The following is a 16,859-nucleotide window of genomic DNA, read 5'->3' as shown; positions in this document are numbered from 1 at the left end:
GTTGTTTTATGTGTAAGTAACCACGAAACGAAGAACGAGGAGGAAGGTCGAAGGGTTCCCCACACATTGCCTGGCCTGCCCACCTAGCGTGAGTGCAGGCCCTTGCTCCCAGCGCCTTCACAAGGACCACAGATCCGTTCGCAACGCGGCCGGTTCTGAACCGGCATCTACCAACCCATCTAAAGCATGCGGTGTGTTATGCTTATGGATCTGCAAAAAGAAAAAACTTCCCTTCCATCTGGATTCTTTTCACGCACATCATGAGCTGCAAACTGATCTTCCTGGCCTGGCTGTTCTCTGTTGCTAGCCAGGGGAGGGCAGGGTCCCAGTGGCAGAAAGACGTTGTGGCACTGATGCTTGGCCTGCACTATCCGGTGACTTCTGGGCCATAACACCAGCACGCACAAGCCTGTGGTGCTGATCCCAATTCCTCACGACTAAAACACACAGACTTTTTCTCCTTTAGTTTAGAGAAGAAGTTGGAAGGAAGAAAAAGGAAGGGATTAATCCGGACTGGTAACAGAAAACTAAACATTTTTTTCTCCTTCTAAGAGACTTATACTTACCATCTTGTTCTGCAGCCAAGTCACTGCTATTAGTCCTTAGTTTACTAAGTTACAAAACGATTGGGTCAAATCTTGAAAGACAGAATTCTTGCTTAACCAACAATATTAGGAGTGCGTTCTAAAAACCTGGAAGCTGAACATTCTGTCCACTTGATTTTAGGATAACCAAATTCGCTTAAGGAATGTGTCAAATGCATCATGTATAATCCAGGAGCCGGAACGCATCAGTCAATATGGCAGAATTTCAGAAAAACACACCACTATTATTTAAATCTCGAAAAGAAAAAGGCAACTGCTACTATACAACTCTACCGGTAAACGTGAAGCAGAATTCAGTCAGCAAAACTTTTATCATATTAAAATAGGCATTTTCATAGGACCATGGAATCAGAACACTTGAAAGATCACGTCTGCTACAACCATCTCAGTGTGATCACCCGCTTGAACGGAACCAAAATGAGAAAAGAAAAAGATAGAAGGACACAGGATGAACAGACCATAACTTTATTGGAGCTTGACTCTGCTACAATTATTACAAAACAAACAACTAAAGGTAATTGGGGCCCATAAGGTGCAGGCTGCCCGTTCCCGCAGCACAATTACTGTATGAATGGGTTACAGTATGTTCCTTAGAACAGCTGCAGCATGTGATGGTAAACAGGTTACTGTCAATCAAATTATGTTAGTTTTTCTTGATTTTAGTCATTTCCCCTCCCTCTATTTACAGCAGAAAAGCCACAAACTTTACTTGCTGTTCACCTTTGCGTTTTTGCTAGGTAACCTGCTGATGCAGTGAATTCTGAGTGCATCTATAAAATTTAAATTGTCTGTGGTTGATGTCCAAATAAAAACGGACCAGGAAAAAAAAACAAAACACTTAATGATTGAAATATATTTACAAGTTAGTTCTGAAAGACCATTTTCACTGCTAGTGGAAAACCACAACGCAAGTCTCAACGCAAGTTCCCGCGAGATCGCTCCTGGCGGCTCCGACAACTGGTAAAATCGCTTTATTATGCTTGGTCTTAAACGCATCTTAAAAGCTTTTCATGTACAATATAAAATAAAGAAATTTATTGGGAAATACTTAAATTCCTGAAAAGTAATCAGTGGTTGAAAAAATACACCTACTGAAATGCAGTTAAACTGACCATCTAGGTACCGACCGCCAGGAACACGAGCTGGGCGAGGGCTTGGGCAGAATCTCAGATGCAGTTTCAATAAAGATATCCAGGTCTCGGTTTGGTGGCTTAGATCTTGTGTGAAAGGATCAAATTCCCCAAGAGAGGAAGATGGAGAGCCTGCCATCGGCCGGGCCCTCAGACCGCACCGTGGTTGGGCTGGGTGTCGGGCACTCCCTGCACCCCAGTCTCCGTCGGACTGGGAACAACCTGGAAGGGTGCGGTGCTGGGTGAAGGGCCGTCTTTATAAGCGGCCGAGCAGCCTCGGGGCCTCTCGCTAGTTAGGGAGGGAAGTCCGAATTGTTCTGAGGGCAAGCTATTATGAAGAACGTTAAACTATTAGTAGTTTAAGAGATCATTACAGGAGTGTTAGAGGTCATTCTAAATTTAATCACTTCACATGACGTTAAAAGAAAGAGAAAAAGAAGTAACAAAACATATTTAAAAAAAAAAAACATAATTAAGAGTTCAGTTAACAAATCTTTGTCATACTTTCACAAACAGTAAAAATGCCACAGACAAAAATGACCTATTTAAGTTGTGCAAGTATATGACACATTGCAGGCATTATAATTATCTTTTTCAAATCCGGTAAATCAAAACAGCAGCGAGGCCAAACCACATCTTTTTTCCTCTCCGTTAAGCATATTTTCCTTGAAATGAGGTAAAGCATGGTACCAAGTGCAATGCTTATCTGTGCTACATGAACAGAACAGAGGGGGAACAAAGCTATTACACAACGCAGCATAGTTAGGACTGTTGAAAGTATATCATAAAGGAAATCAAAAATCTTTACAATGAAGGTTCATGCCGACTAACCGCCACACAATCATCATAAGGAACTTCGCAGTTGTCAAGACACACTTCCCCAGCCCTTCACACACGTGCCTGAGGCACCACGACACCTCCCACCCGGCAGGGCCTCCGTATTACCTTCGGTCTCACGTTGCAATCACAGGAACAAAAGGATGACACACACAGGGGTGGAAAGGGGGGCCACATAGAGTGATTTTCTTCCTTAGTTAATGGATGCAAAACATTTCAACAAGCTAAACTGGGGGAACTTTACAGCATTAAAAATCAGCAGCACGAAAGCGTTCATAACCATCTCGGTATGTCTCACTCAGAGTTTTTATTTTTTAACTTAGTAACCAGGGGATCACAGAATGCGTCCAAGTGTGAGTCACAAATTAAAATTAGCTATCTTTCTCCAACAACAAAAAAATGAAATAGCTAAAGTTTGCCGTTGATAAAACATTTTGAATGGTAGCAGGAAATTTGAACCCCTGAGAACGTATGACCTAATCATATCCAAGTCTGAACTTTTTCGTATTAACAAAAAAATACTCTTCTTAAGGTTACAAAATATATTGAGGCATTTTTCTCCCAATGGGAATTGTAACTGTGAAACAATCTGGTTTTGGTGCCAGGAGGCGAGAGAATCCCTTAACACTGGGATTAGTGCATTAGACACAACACAAAGCCCTAAGCTCCTGGCATCAGGTAGTTTATAAATTAAGAAGAGATCTGCGATCTAAGTTGATCACGATCACCCTCACACGTAAAATTCACATCCAGCCTTACTTGTTAATTGTACACGTTTACAGTTAATATAATTCAAGAACTGCTTGGTTTTAACCTGCTAGGAGATCTCACGCTGAGGTTTTAAAAAAAACAAACAAACAGAAATCTAAGGTTCCCAATCAGAAATATTTTAAAAATGAGCCTACCCAAATTAATTTGCTCAAAATCTCATTTAATAATTTAGATTGCAATTTAAATCTAAGATTGGAGACAACAAATAACATTGGAGAAGCTTAACATCCCCTTCACTCAGGTCTCCTTAGAAAGCGGAGCTGACAGTTTTCTCTGTGCACACGTGCAGAGGTGTTTCTCTGGGGGTGGGTGGTGCAGATAAAGCAAGAAGTACAGTATTCAACTGTAACTGAAAACAAAAAACGCAGCATTACATGAAGCATCGAGTTCAGAATGATGTGCTGGAAAACATTAGACACCTCTGCTCGGCTTTCTTAAACTTCAAGCATAATTAATGGGGCAAATTGCAGCAAACCTCTACTGGTATGTTGGTGGGAGTGCAAGACCGACCCACAGCTTTTAAAAAGGTAAATTAAGAGGTATTATAGTTACAGTGCAAAAAAAAAAAAAAAAAAAATTAAAATTTCAAGCATAATACATAAACATAGCACCAAACGGGGAAACGCATGCAAAAGAAAAGAAGAACTGAGGTATTTAAGTGAAGAGTGCCTACAAGTCTAATTAAAGAAACTTCGGCAAATGCCTAAAAATGTCTTTTTTTTCTTCTTCTTCTTTTCCAAAGATGGAAATCATGAGCTTGTTTTCCTAAATTAATGACCTAAATCACAGATGTATCAAGATGACGGCAGTTTGTCGAAAACGTTACACTTCCACGGCATTAATAGCGCAGCTTTGGTAGGTGAAGAATGCACGCAACACTGTGACAAGTACAGTAAGACATTTAAGTGAGAAGACTAAGGGTAAAGGTGCTCTGTTTTGCTTCTTTAAATAAGTAACCAATCACTTATAAAATCTGCAGCATATTTTAGGTGTGATATGTCTAGAGTTTATCTTGTTAGAGCAACAGCCTACAGGGCAAAACTGTTTGCCACAAACAATTTCCATCAGTGGAACTACCTGGCAGGAGGTTTTTAGTAAAACTGGGTATTTAGCCAAAGATCATTTTTATTATGGTGCTTAAAAAAATCCATAGACTACATATATAATATTCTGGTTTTCAAAATGCCTTCAGGACACAGATGACAGGAACTCTAATATAATCCTTAATAAGTTAAGTCACAACTACCCTAGTGAGTTGCAAATATCACACTGTCTCAACCTCTAAATGCATAATAAAAGGAAGGGAATGTCAAATAGTTTGTTCCAAAAAGATCAGAAATTAAAGAACATCCATGAGGGTTTTACTTTTAAGGCAAGAACCTTTTGTATGCAAGACTACGTGGCATGAGAGAAAACGAAAATTTGATTCACCAACATGCCAGCCAATGTTCATTAAAAACCTGTCCCTTACTATAGTAAGTGCAATGGCGACCGGCAGACATCCTCTTAGGCAACAGATCGTGGAAAGAAAAGACAGCACGGGCACGCTTCTCCTCTCGCAGATCGCACCATCCTCCTGGGCGCAGCAGCCACGCCGAGGAGGGGAGGGCGCTCCACAGAATCCAGGGGCTGTCTCAGCTGTAAGCTCCTTGGCCTCCTAATGCTAAGCAAAGCTGACGGAAACGGAACTAAAAAACAAAAAGAAAAACAAAACCCCCCAAACAAAATAAAAACAAAATAACTGTCAATAATTCTCTTGAACACTTGCTAAATGTCATCATTAAAGCACTCTCGTGATTTAAACAAAGCAGAAGTGAGGAAAGAAGACAAGATTGTGTTTGCGCAAAAAACTAAAACTACAATTAGTTCCAAAAATTTTATACATATGTTAAATGTTTTATTCTGTAATCTATCTTGTTATCAAACAAACTTTAAATTCTGCCTTCGATTCATTCCACTCACTATGGACTTTTAAATCATCCTTCTCGATTTAAATAGTTTTCCCCTTAATTCTGCTTTTTGTTTTTTGTTTTTTCTTTTTTTTTCCATTGTAAAAAGGGGTTTCAGCTGTTGGGAACCTGAGGTTGATTGGCTTTGAGGCTGCGTAGGGCTCTTCTTGCTGCTGCAGACTTGGCGATCCTGTAGCTCCGGCCGACGCCTTTAAATTTCCCCTTCCCCACCACTTCCACCGTGACTCTGACCTTGCCATCGTACGTCCTCTCAGCCGGGCTGTAAAAAAGCCAAACAGCGTGAATCACAAGTCAGAACTATTTATTATTATTGTCAATCAGCACGGAGCTCGCGCTTGGAGGCGGAGGGCCCGGGCACGAGCAGCCGGCACACAAAGGAAACGTGCATCACACGGCGGCGCGGCCCCCGGCAGACAGGGCTGAGGCTCTTCTTTAACTCCGCATTACTTTATCAAAGCAAAAGGGAAAGTCAATCCGACTACAAACGGAGAGTGCAGAGTGCGTGCCCCAGTGTAAATATTTCTCAGAATCATTAGTCTATGGCATCTTTGACAACTCTTGCCCCTCTTGTTTTTTAAGGAACTTAATTTTTTCCATGCACGCTTTTGCTTACCTAAATTTGGCAGTTTCTGGTTCCATTTCGAGCAATTCTCGCACAGGGGAACGGGGCACATTTGCAGAAAATTTTTCTGTAATCAAAATGAAAGAGTCATGTGAATGATATCCTTATAGTCGTTTTTAATTATGATTGTGTTTCTTTCGAAGGGAACGAACAGTACCTATTAGCGGCCGCATCATAGGATAGTACACCTGCCACACCATCTCCAGGGACATCCCGCTATCCATGTAAATGGCACCAGCAAGCGACTCAAAAATGTCCCCCATGGCCTTTGGAACTTCGATGTCCTCCTCCTTCTCTTCATCCTCCTCAGACCTCCTAAGCTATTTACACAAAGAAAAGGGACTTGTAAGCAACAAGGCCACCTTTAAAGGCATTCCACAGCGGTGTGTTTCTTTTCTTGGACAGGACTTTTATTATACCCTTTAACAAGGCTAACAATACCAACCATTTATGGCAATCACCTAACTACACTGTAATAGGTTCTTCACAAACATCTAAAAAAAAATTTTTCCCCCCTAATTTCTCAAGGGATAAACAAAATCCCTACCCCAGTTAGTAGTATACTCAGCAAAGGGAAAAAAGAGTACTTCTAAATGAAAACAAAAACAACACAAAATTAGAAATAGTTAATAAATGTACGAAAAAAATTTCAAATCCGCTCGTAACCAAAGAACTGCATCTTAAAACAGTTCTACCCCCTAGCGGCTTGGCAAGGATTAGGCCGAATGCTAATTAGTACGGCAATGACAAGAGTGTATATACACTGCTCTGGCAAGTATAAATTGCCACTTTTTGCCAGGAAAATTCGACTGGACAATAGATTCCCCCGAGTTCCCTTTTTATTAAACCCCTTAATACACACTGACTATAAGAGAGTGCCTGACACACAGTAGGCATTCAAATTAATGTAATAAAAAACTTAGGTATGTATCAAATGCCTTTTAAAAGTTCCTAATTCTTTGATGCAACAATCCCATCTCTAGGAATTTATCTTAAGGAGGTACTGGATATATCTACCACACCCATGTTTATTAAAAGTCCTCAGTAAAAACAACGTAAATATCTAGCCACAAAGGACTGTTTAAATATATTCCATTATAGCCATATATTGATTAGAGGGCAGCCATTGAAAGTCAAAATGCCAATGGATACACGGAAAGTTGTCCTCAAAATATTAAGTGAAAAAAACACGTTATGGTATACTATGTATAATATAATTCCATTTTATGTTTTATGTATGCTTATGTTTATATACATTAGCAATAAAACATCACAGAATGTTCATTTTGGTAATTTCTAAAGCAGTATATTTGCATAACTTTAATTTTCTTCTTATTTGTATTTTCTAAAATAAACACAAATTACTTGTGAAAGAGAAACAAGAGAAGGGGGCATTTGGAGTTTTAAAAAAAATTTCTAAATGGATTGTTTAGCCATGTAGAGCTCTATATAAAACCCTTGTAATTTTGGCTACTGGGTAAAAAAAAAGACACTTCTTGTTCGTACATCACGGTTTTGAGGTAGAAAGGAATTTTAAAACTTATCGAATTTAATTCTCTCCTTTCACAGATGAAGAAACTGAGGCCCAGAGAAGTGGAGAGACTTAAGATTCAACAGGAAGTTAGAAAAGCCAGACCACTGACATTTCCAATCAGTTTTTGTAACTTCTAATACATATGATCATATAAACAAAGGAAAGGAAAAGAATGAACAAAAATTAACAGAACCAGCACGTCCCACTGTCATCAAAAGAGAACTTAAATCTAATTTTAGCTAATTCCTCAAATTCTAAGCTTAAACACTTCTAAAGAATAAGACCAGAAATAATACTGAGTACATATGAGATGGTTCTAATTCCTAGTGCCACGGCTAGCCGTGCTCCGACTCGGCCCATTCACCTTGGCGGAGGACACCCGGGAGAGCGGATCCTCCTTCAGCACGCGCTCTGTACTGTTTACAGGGTGGGACACTAGCCTTGCGGTTACGCCTCAAATTTCTCTCACAGCAAGTCAAGGAAAGAAAGGCACTAGTCCCCAGCCACGGTTTGGTGCAATTTAAAAAAAGGGGAAGGTACAAATTAAACGAAGAGCAATTAAAACAGCCACCAGAATTAAGAATAAATTCCCTGACTCCTTATAAGACATCTGCACAAGGAAGGAAAACAAGGGAATCAGAACGGGGAGAAGGGGACCGAGAGTGCTCTCCTGGGTACACAGGTATGCAGATGGATGGCAGCGAAGGATCAGAGCAGAGTGGAAAGACCTAAGTGAAATTCTTTGCACAAAACTTCAAAATAGCTCACAAACACATTAAAATGAGCTCCATCACCAAAGAACCTTTGGCTGAACTTACACCAGAAGCCTCTCAAATTCCAATGGTTAAAATTTTAGAAGGTTGGTTTTTAAGTGAGACTTTCCTATTTCCAAGTAGAAGCAGAAAATACATTTGTGAGGCTTACCTGAGATCGTATCAGCGAACGTTTTCGGACCCATTTTAACAGAAAGAAAGGCAGAATGAACCGCAGGGCGCTCACTCACTAAGGTTCAAGCGCCACCGGGGGTTTGGGAAAGAGAAACAGAAAAGAGCCCACAGCCCCTGGCCCCCTCTCTCCCCTGGAAGGACCGCACGCACCAGCGCGGGGGCAGTCAAGTTTCTGAAGGGCCCACCTGGAGAGCACTACCGGGCCTCGGCCCCGCCCGGGGGCAAGCGGCTGCGAGCCGCCGCTGGCCGTGTTCCCCGGGAGCACTCACCTCGGAGTCCATGCCCTGCATCTCGTTCTTCTCCAGCTGGAACTGCACGAAGTCGTCGATGACGTGGAAGAGCTCGGGGGAGACGGCTTTGAAGTACTTGTGGTAGTCGTACTTGACCGCCAGCGACGCGAAGATGGTGTTGTTGACCAGCGCGGACCGCAGGTCGGTCAGGACGCCCGGGGAGTGCTGCCGCGGGTCTTCGTAAAGGTGCTTGGTTATGAGGTAGTCCAAAATCGCATCTCCCAGGAACTCCAGGCGCTGGTAACAATCTGCGGGCGGCCCAGAGCGCAGACGTCAGCTCGCGCAAACCCCGCTCTTCCCGCACAGGCACCCACCGGGACGCCCGATCCTGGGCCCACTGCCGACAACGAGGCCGGGCTCCGTCGTCCGTGTATATTCTTCAGTGACAAACCCGGGGACATGTCACACTTACTAAAGCCTCTGGAAGTTCAATTTGAATGGCAACTTAAGCCTATTTCTTATCTATAAATTGGGGTCATAAAAGCCTTCAGTGGCCCAAAGGCTCCTGCCCCCGCAGACAAGACGCTGGCCGGGCAGCCCCATCAGGTCAGACCCTTCCCGCGGGCACGCTGCTGGCCAAGCGGGTGCTGGGCGCCGCCGAAGCCGCAGCCTCGCTCACACGCCGGCGGTCGGGGGCCAGACGCTGCGCACGCGCACGCCGCCCTCTGCCCCCCAACACCCCACGCACCCCGTGCTCTGGCCTCAAGCTCTGCCCCCGACACACCCCGCCCTCTGCCTCAGTACACCCTTATACACCCCACGCACCCCGCGCTCTGCCCTCGCACACCGCCCCCACGCTCTGCGCGGCGCCTCACCCCCCCGCTGGGGAGTGTGCGCTGGGGCCACCGTGCCTCGCCACTCCTGGGTCACAGCTGCCGCCCGCCCACGAAGTACTAGAAAACCCTCTCCTCCACCTGCATGAGAACTGTTGAACTGGACACGAACAGGGGCCTAAGAAAGGCGAGTCGTGGCCGTGCGCAAAGACCTGGGCCAGCACGGGCCAGCTGCCCGCCTGGGGGAAGGCGCCCGTGCTGGCCAGCACCCTTATCTCCTCCCCGGGCCGAGCAGAGCCCATCCAGGCCAGGAGGCGGGGGCACCGAAGTGGTGCGTCCCGGACACCCAGAGCTCCGAGGCAGGGGCCTCGGTCGGCAGAGGGCAGGAACCATGCCCGGCGGCTTCGCCACAAAGAGAAACAGCTCCCCGGGCCGCCAGCCCTGCTCGTCCAGAGCCAGATCGGTTTTCACTTTTTGGTTTTACACTCTTCTGATCATCTCAACCTTTCCTGTTTTTCTTATACAAACTTTATACTCTGCTTTGGTATCCTAGACTCAAGCACTTATTACTCTGATAGAGGAAAAAAAAATACACAGGCTTTTCACAAGCTGAAGCTGACTGCAGTTCCAGGCGCCTGGTCCCCCTTCGCATCTCATGGACTGGCCACCGCTACAGAAGGGAGAAAACCCTGGAGCACAATGCCAAGTGGAAGACGGCAGCAGAAACCTTCCCCCGAAGAAGTTTCTTTTAGCCCACTCATCTTTAGATTTAAAACGACCTTTAGAGAGGGGCCTTTTTGTTCGGGAAGAACGATAAAAGGACGTGGAAGTACATCCAGAATATACGTCATCAAGAACCATAAACAGCGCTAAATGGGCATCAGAAAGACACAGGGGGAGGGCAAAAATGGGAAAAGCACAACAAAATAGGAAGGCCCCAATTTCTCCAACCGTGCAGCCCATGAAGTGACCCCTCTGCGAGCAGGTGAGGCGGGGGCGCTGCCAGCTATCAGCGGTGAGGAGCCCCGCGTGCACCCAGAAGGAAGAGGAAAATAAAGCCGCCTTCATCTTCCTCTTGCTCCCTCCCTCCACCATGCATCTGAAGCCCCAAGTCTGCACATGCACAGGTTGCCTTTTAAAAAACAAAAACCAAACAAACAAAAACCCAAGGCAAAAAGAGTGCAGTGAGCGCGAGCTCGCAGTTGCGGGGCACTGGAGTTCGGCCTGGGGCTCCTTACCGGTAATGGTATTGTAGTGGTAGGAGGCGTGGGTAAAAGCCTGTAGAAGGTAAGCCTTATTCTTGAACCTGTAGTTGATTTTCTTTTCGAAATTTTCGAAACCCGAGATAAGGTGATTCAGTGTTTTATCTGCGTCTGGATGATCAAACATACATCTTGGTGGAATCTTCAAACAACCGTACTCCACGTCTTTCAACACTGAGGAGCGCGAGCTGGCCACAGGGGCAGGCGCACGGCTCCCTGAAAGGTTCTTTTGTTGGCTGCTGAAATTCTCCCTAGTAGGGCACATGGCCTTTTCCCGGTCGGTCCTTTTCATTACCGGGAGCACCTTCAGCCCCAGCGAGCAGAGGAAAAGCTGAGCAGCCCTCTCGCCACAGCTGGTTAAATAGCAGCCCAGCAGGGCTTCCACGCAGTCAGCTATGCTTTTGTCTGCGATACACTGCTCAGTGTGCAAGTCGTAAGAGATGGACTGTTTCCCCGTGTCAACACCACAGTTTTCTTCGGATGGATTCCAGAACCCCACCACAAAGTCATCCTCTTCAACAGCTTTGCTAGGGTCCAGATAGCACATTGCATCCCAAGAGCTATAGTCAAAATCCTCAAAGTCTGATGAGAATGGCATACTACCTAAGGAGGACTTTTTGGGCATTTTCCACTCATATGCAGAATCAGTGGTTGAAAAAGGAGAAAGAGAAATTTTCTTTACAAAAGCTCCTGATCCCATTAACATGTTATCTATAAATCTGATATGTTCCTGATCATACTCCAGGAAATCATCTTCATAATCGGCATCCTCCCTTGGAGCCCTCCACATCAGACCCTCCTCCTCCTCGTCCTCCTCCTCAAAGTCCTCGTCCAGCTTGCCATTAGCCAACATGCAGTCTTTTGTCTGAAACGAGGAGGAATGGGGAAGGAGGGGAGACATGGCTGCTGTTTTTAAAAGGGTTTGAAACTCAATTTAAAAGCAAGGGTTACGGATAATTTCAAATGACAACCACAAATACTAAAAGGCAACTTTAAAATCATGGCCATTTGTTTTCAATTAACATAAAATAAGTTATTTAATCATATAAACAAAGTAAAACATGTTCTTTGAATGTTCATGTTCTAAGTTATAAAATGATCTTTATCCAGTATGAAGCTTTAAGTTAAGGATTTTGAACACGGATATAAAGTTAAAATTAATGTCCACGAAGCAAAACTTCAGCTAACAAGTCTTACTCCAGCAGAGACACAATAAAAGCACTCACAGGCCGATCACAGAGGTCTTCAATTTTGCTGACAAAGTTTTAAAATGTTTCAAAAAGATTTCAAATTAATAAAACTAAATTCCAGATGCAGAAAAAGCATTATCTGTGCAATAGAGTATAAATATGAAAAAAGATAAATTACCTTAAAAATCTGTAGAATATTAAAAATAGGCAATAGGGTGTTTCATGCTAAAGGTTTTGTCCCCACTTCCACTGCAAATCAAAGTACATTTGCTACAGTGTAAAAGTAGACTGCTCTGCTTGAAAACTAAGAGTGATCACTGAACTAAGCTACGAATCTGGGAAATTACGCTTTCCCCTCCATTGTGCTACAGTAATCAGAGGAACAGATTAAAGCATAAATGACAAAAATAGAAGAAAATTTAGACTAACATGAAACACAACAATCCAATTTCTGTCAGAAGATCTTTGCTAATTCCAATTTCTTTGGCAAAAGCTTATTTGTGAATGACAACCTTAATAATGGGCTAGGATTCAGTAATGATGTAACTTTTTTGCAATGCTAAAAGATGCCAAATTTCTGTTGTGCAAGAATTAAAAAAAAAAAAAAAAAGACTTTACTTTAGGGGGAAAAAGGCAGGAGGGTGCGCTTCAATTCTGATAGTGACAACTTTCCAGAGATTTGCTGACAAAAACATTTTCAAACTCTGTCAAGGATTTTTTAAATACTGCAATATTTCATTTTAAGCCAGATTCAAAAGACATAGTGTATTTATTTGAAAGTAAAGAAGAGCAGTGAACCGAGCCATGTCTCTACAACTATGTATCTTTATGGGTTTATTTATTTACTTTTTTTTAATGAAAAAAGGTTTATAAAAGTTTTCCAAGAATGTGGAAGAACATGAAGAGACTGTAGTGGCAGATCTCTAGGAACTATTTCCTGTTAAAAACCCTATACCTTCCCAAGGTACCATGAGATGTTTTGGCCTACTATTTGGTCCTTAACATTAGAAAAGGCAAACTGCAATTAAAAAAGAAATCAGACTGAATAATTTTTTAATAAAAAAAATCCTTATATATCTTTAGTAAGATGCTACCATAGTGTAAAATTGGCGCACACACACACACACACACACACACGAGTAGGTTTTATCACAAATATGCTATGTGATCTTGGACAAAGTTCTTTAATGCCTCTGGGTTTCAATTTCTCTATCTGCAAAATAGCGGGATTCTACCTCACTAAATGGTTTCCGAGAACACTTCAAGCTCCTAAAAAACAAAACAAAACAAAACCTGGCATAAAACTCTTTTCTCCTACGGTTCAAGTCAACTCTCTACCTGAGTTATTACCACTTCGGCATTCGTACGCAGTTTCTCTTAAACCTATTTGCTGAGGAGTGAGGCGGGCAGAACAGAAATGCAAGCACACGCCTTCCAATACCACGTAAGGGCCTATTTCAATAAGTGTAAACTACTAAGTGAAAATATGAATGGTATGTTTAATGTATTCCCAAAACCAAAGTGCCAGGTCATCTGAAATGTTAAGGAAAATAAGAAATTTCTGTTGTATTTTTAAAAATTCTTTTTTAATCAAAAGGGCTTGTCAATGTCACTTTTATGCTATTTTTTTTCTAAAAAGCCAACTATATTATGAAACTACAAGGCAGAATAATTATTAGGAATGTTTTTCATAGATATGCAGTATTTTCTCTAAAGTCCTCAAAATCTCTACATTTTCCTCTAAGGTTCTACCTATTTCTAAGTTAATAGCAAATGTAATTTTTCTAACCCAGCCTGCATTAAAATATTCTCTTAATGCTTTTCTGGAGAAGTTCAGTTTCTGTAAAAACATCAAATACTGCATGAGTTAAAAATGTACTCCATAAAGGGGTAAAAATCAAAATCGGGGCACAGAGCGGCAGCCCTGGGGAAGCTTGAGACAGAGAACTAACACAGGCGTGTCAGGAAGAGGACACGAAAGCCTGTCTATTTAGAAAGCGTGACCTGTGAAAAGAAACCGTGTTCTCACTGCTGGCCTGAAGGAAAAATTAAGTAACCATGACCCAGTGTCTCATTAATGCAAAATAAATGTCCACGAGATGAAAGTCGCCGAGAGACGGCCTTTAGCTTTGGGAGAGGCGCCGGTGTTTCCCAGCAGTCCACCTCCTCCCAGCCGCCCACCTCTGGGCAGATGGCTTTTCCAGCTCCGAGGCCCTCCGAGGTGCCCCCTGGTGGCCTTCAAGACAAGACAAAGTGAAGCAGCTGCAGCTCGTATCAGACCTGAAGCCACTGGCATGATTTAAACTATTTCCAGAAAACTACAACCTTTATGATGTTCTTTCTTTCTTTTAAGGTCACCAGAGAAGACCGAGTCCTAACTGAGATAACCCTGACCTGCAAAGCAAGGCTTTACTGAAATTAATTCTTTCATAGACTGGAGATCAGAGTTCATTGAAAAAGTCACTGAACAGAGCTAAGGATCGAGGGAGGATAAATTGCTATACCTAACAGTAAAATGAAATGTTAGGGAGTTTTGCTTTTTTTTTCTTTTTTGAGCCACGACATCATATATACTTCTGCCTCTGAAAAAAAAGCTGACAGAATCGACCCCCATCAAAATTACAACACTGTTTCTAAATTCAATGAAGAGACAGTCGATTTAAAGGAATTAATTCAATACACCAAATCCCTACTCTGTATTATAAATACACCATGGAAAGGAAACACAAAAATTAAGAGCACAACATTCTCCCGTTCACCAAAAAATAAATGCTTCCAGTTACCCAAAACTTACCATTTCATCTTTTTCCCATTTATCTGTGTTACTTTTGTCTTGGTTTACTACATAACCAGGAGGAAGCCAATTCACAGGGGGATCAAATATTGATACCACCATGCGGCTGGGCAGTCCCTTCTTTTTTCCAAGCCGATACAGATTACAGTTGCTGACCTTTAGCAGAAAAAATTTGTAAGATACTTATCCGCAAATGACCACTGCTGGAATTCATACCAGGCAAATAAACATATTTTTAGCTAAATGTTCCTCATATTACAACTGGCCATCAATTATTCATGATAGCAAATATTATATTCCCATATATTCTATATCCTTCAGTGTAGTTAGATGAGAATTTCTGATTTTCAGAGCAGATCAGAAAAAACTGATATGCGAATTCCTCATAAAGTCAGAACGAACAGTTCATACAATTTCAAACCTTTGAAATTGAACACAACCTGATGATATTAAATGCAAACTATCAACTGAGACCATCAGAATAGAAAAAGAATCCACATGAAAAGTCTAAGATGTCACAATATTCTCAATGAAATAAATGGGGGGAAATGCCACAAACTCTAGCTATAAAGTAGAAATTGGCACTGAACAAAGCTAAAAGAATTTTATACTCCTAGAATCTAAGCCACAAATACAATTTTAATTGTAATGTTTTCTCAAATATCATTCCTTTGTTTTGGATGGCATTTCAAGATATTTTTGTTCAACCATTTTAAAACAGAACAAAAGGTAATAACTCCATGTTTATTCACATCAATAAAATAGCTTCATTGTTTACCCTCTGATCTATTTTTCCTAAGGACTCCATGTCCTCTGTAACTCACTCAAATGGTAACATTTCTATCTAGGAATGTCTAGTAAAAACTTGGAAACCAGGATCTAGAACTGTCAATCTCATTTTCATTTTCTATAAACTGGGTTCCTTTTTATGGAAGTACTTCATGAGCCCCTTTTCCAGGGAACTCGATACCACTAACCAGGCACCCACCCTGGAAGAGACACCTGGCCGGGCATCCCTGAGAGAACGTCACTAAGACTGAGGAGCAGTCCCTGCGGACGACACAGCCGGGAGGGAACAGCTCAGATCAACGCCAGCATCCCTGCGCCTCCGAGGAGAATATAGCATCCAGATGGCAATGGCAGGAGGAAGACGGCAAGCACACCCACAGTCAGACGGGATGGTGGGCAGGTGGGACAGGAAGAGACGCTCAGGGATCCTGAGGTGCGACTCGGGACAGGCAGGACCAGACAAGCGGAAGCGGGGAAAGCACTGAGAGAAGAACAGAGTGGGTGCGTGCATGCAGGGAGCCTGTATGACAACCAGCTAGGGGCTCAGGTCTGGTGAGGACGCAGGACGTGTCCGGGGCGGGAGCCCACAGAGAAGGCTGCCCTTCAACACCGGGCTGAGGGAACAGCACTGATCCCTACAGGACATAAGCAATCAGAGCTTTCCCAGCAGATGAACAGAGGAAAGTTTTGAAATGTACACGAATTTCTTTCTTACCTAATAAGAGTGTACTGTTAGCTTCCTACTCATCCTCAGTCTCTGACATTTTCTTCCTACAACCACCTCGTGGAAATCTCATTTGTTCTGACAGCTTTATCACTCTTACAAAGACTATTCCCCCAAACCAGACCCCAGTCCTAAACTCTAAGTTATCTGAACATTTTACTGAATATTCCACTTCATTTCCCATGAGGTCTAAAAACCCTACACCTGACTCTGATTTCTACCTTTGTGCCTATATCACCATGAGCACCACCATCGCTCCAAATTCCCCAGCTTACACACAGTCACCCCAGCATCCCAGGTCTCTCTCTGCCCCTAATCACACTGACAGGCAGCGAGAAGGGTGGTGAAAGGTACGGGCTCTCGCCTCCGACACCTCCCTGACTCTCTGGTTAGTTAGGCGATCTTACATGAACTAATAAAACTCTCTAAACTAAGAAACTTTCCCCATCTGCGAATTGGGGACACGTTATCTACCCCTCAGGGGCTCGCTGAGAAGCATAAATGAGGGCTGTAAAATGCTCGGGGTAGTGTCTGGTGTTATAGTGTGACTTCGGAGGTAGGAGAGTGTGACATTGGAGGTAGGGGAGTGTGACATCGGAGGTAGGGGAGTGTGACATCGGA

The 16,859-nt window shown here is 42.9% G+C and overlaps 1 protein-coding gene across 6 annotated transcripts in view; it reads right to left on the bottom strand.

Moving 5' to 3' along the window:
- Nucleotides 1-2,339: 2,339 nt before the first annotated feature.
- DICER1 (dicer 1, ribonuclease III) overlaps nucleotides 2,340-16,859 on the bottom strand; it is a 70,692-nt gene continuing 56,172 nt past the window's right edge. For 4 of the 6 annotated variants that reach the window (XM_034992733.1, XM_034992735.1, XM_034992732.1 and 1 more), the window contains 6 exons: nucleotides 14,726-14,881; nucleotides 10,718-11,606; nucleotides 8,686-8,954; nucleotides 6,093-6,255; nucleotides 5,927-6,002; nucleotides 5,407-5,572 (listed from right to left, as the gene is read on the bottom strand). In XM_034992733.1, the coding sequence (XP_034848624.1) occupies nucleotides 5,407-5,572; nucleotides 5,927-6,002; nucleotides 6,093-6,255; nucleotides 8,686-8,954; nucleotides 10,718-11,606; nucleotides 14,726-14,881 (1,719 nt within the window). Of the gene's footprint in view, nucleotides 5,573-5,926; nucleotides 6,003-6,092; nucleotides 6,256-8,685; nucleotides 8,955-10,717; nucleotides 11,607-14,725; nucleotides 14,882-16,859 lie in introns of all 6 variants that reach the window. The other 2 variants (XM_034992734.1, XM_034992737.1) reach the window with 2 other exon arrangements.

Source organism: Mirounga leonina, unplaced genomic scaffold, assembly GCF_011800145.1.
Source record: "Mirounga leonina isolate KUSES-001 unplaced genomic scaffold, KU_Mleo_1.0 Mir_82, whole genome shotgun sequence".
Lineage (NCBI taxonomy): Eukaryota > Metazoa > Chordata > Mammalia > Carnivora > Phocidae > Mirounga > Mirounga leonina.
This window is presented reverse-complemented; position numbering and strand designations above follow the sequence as displayed.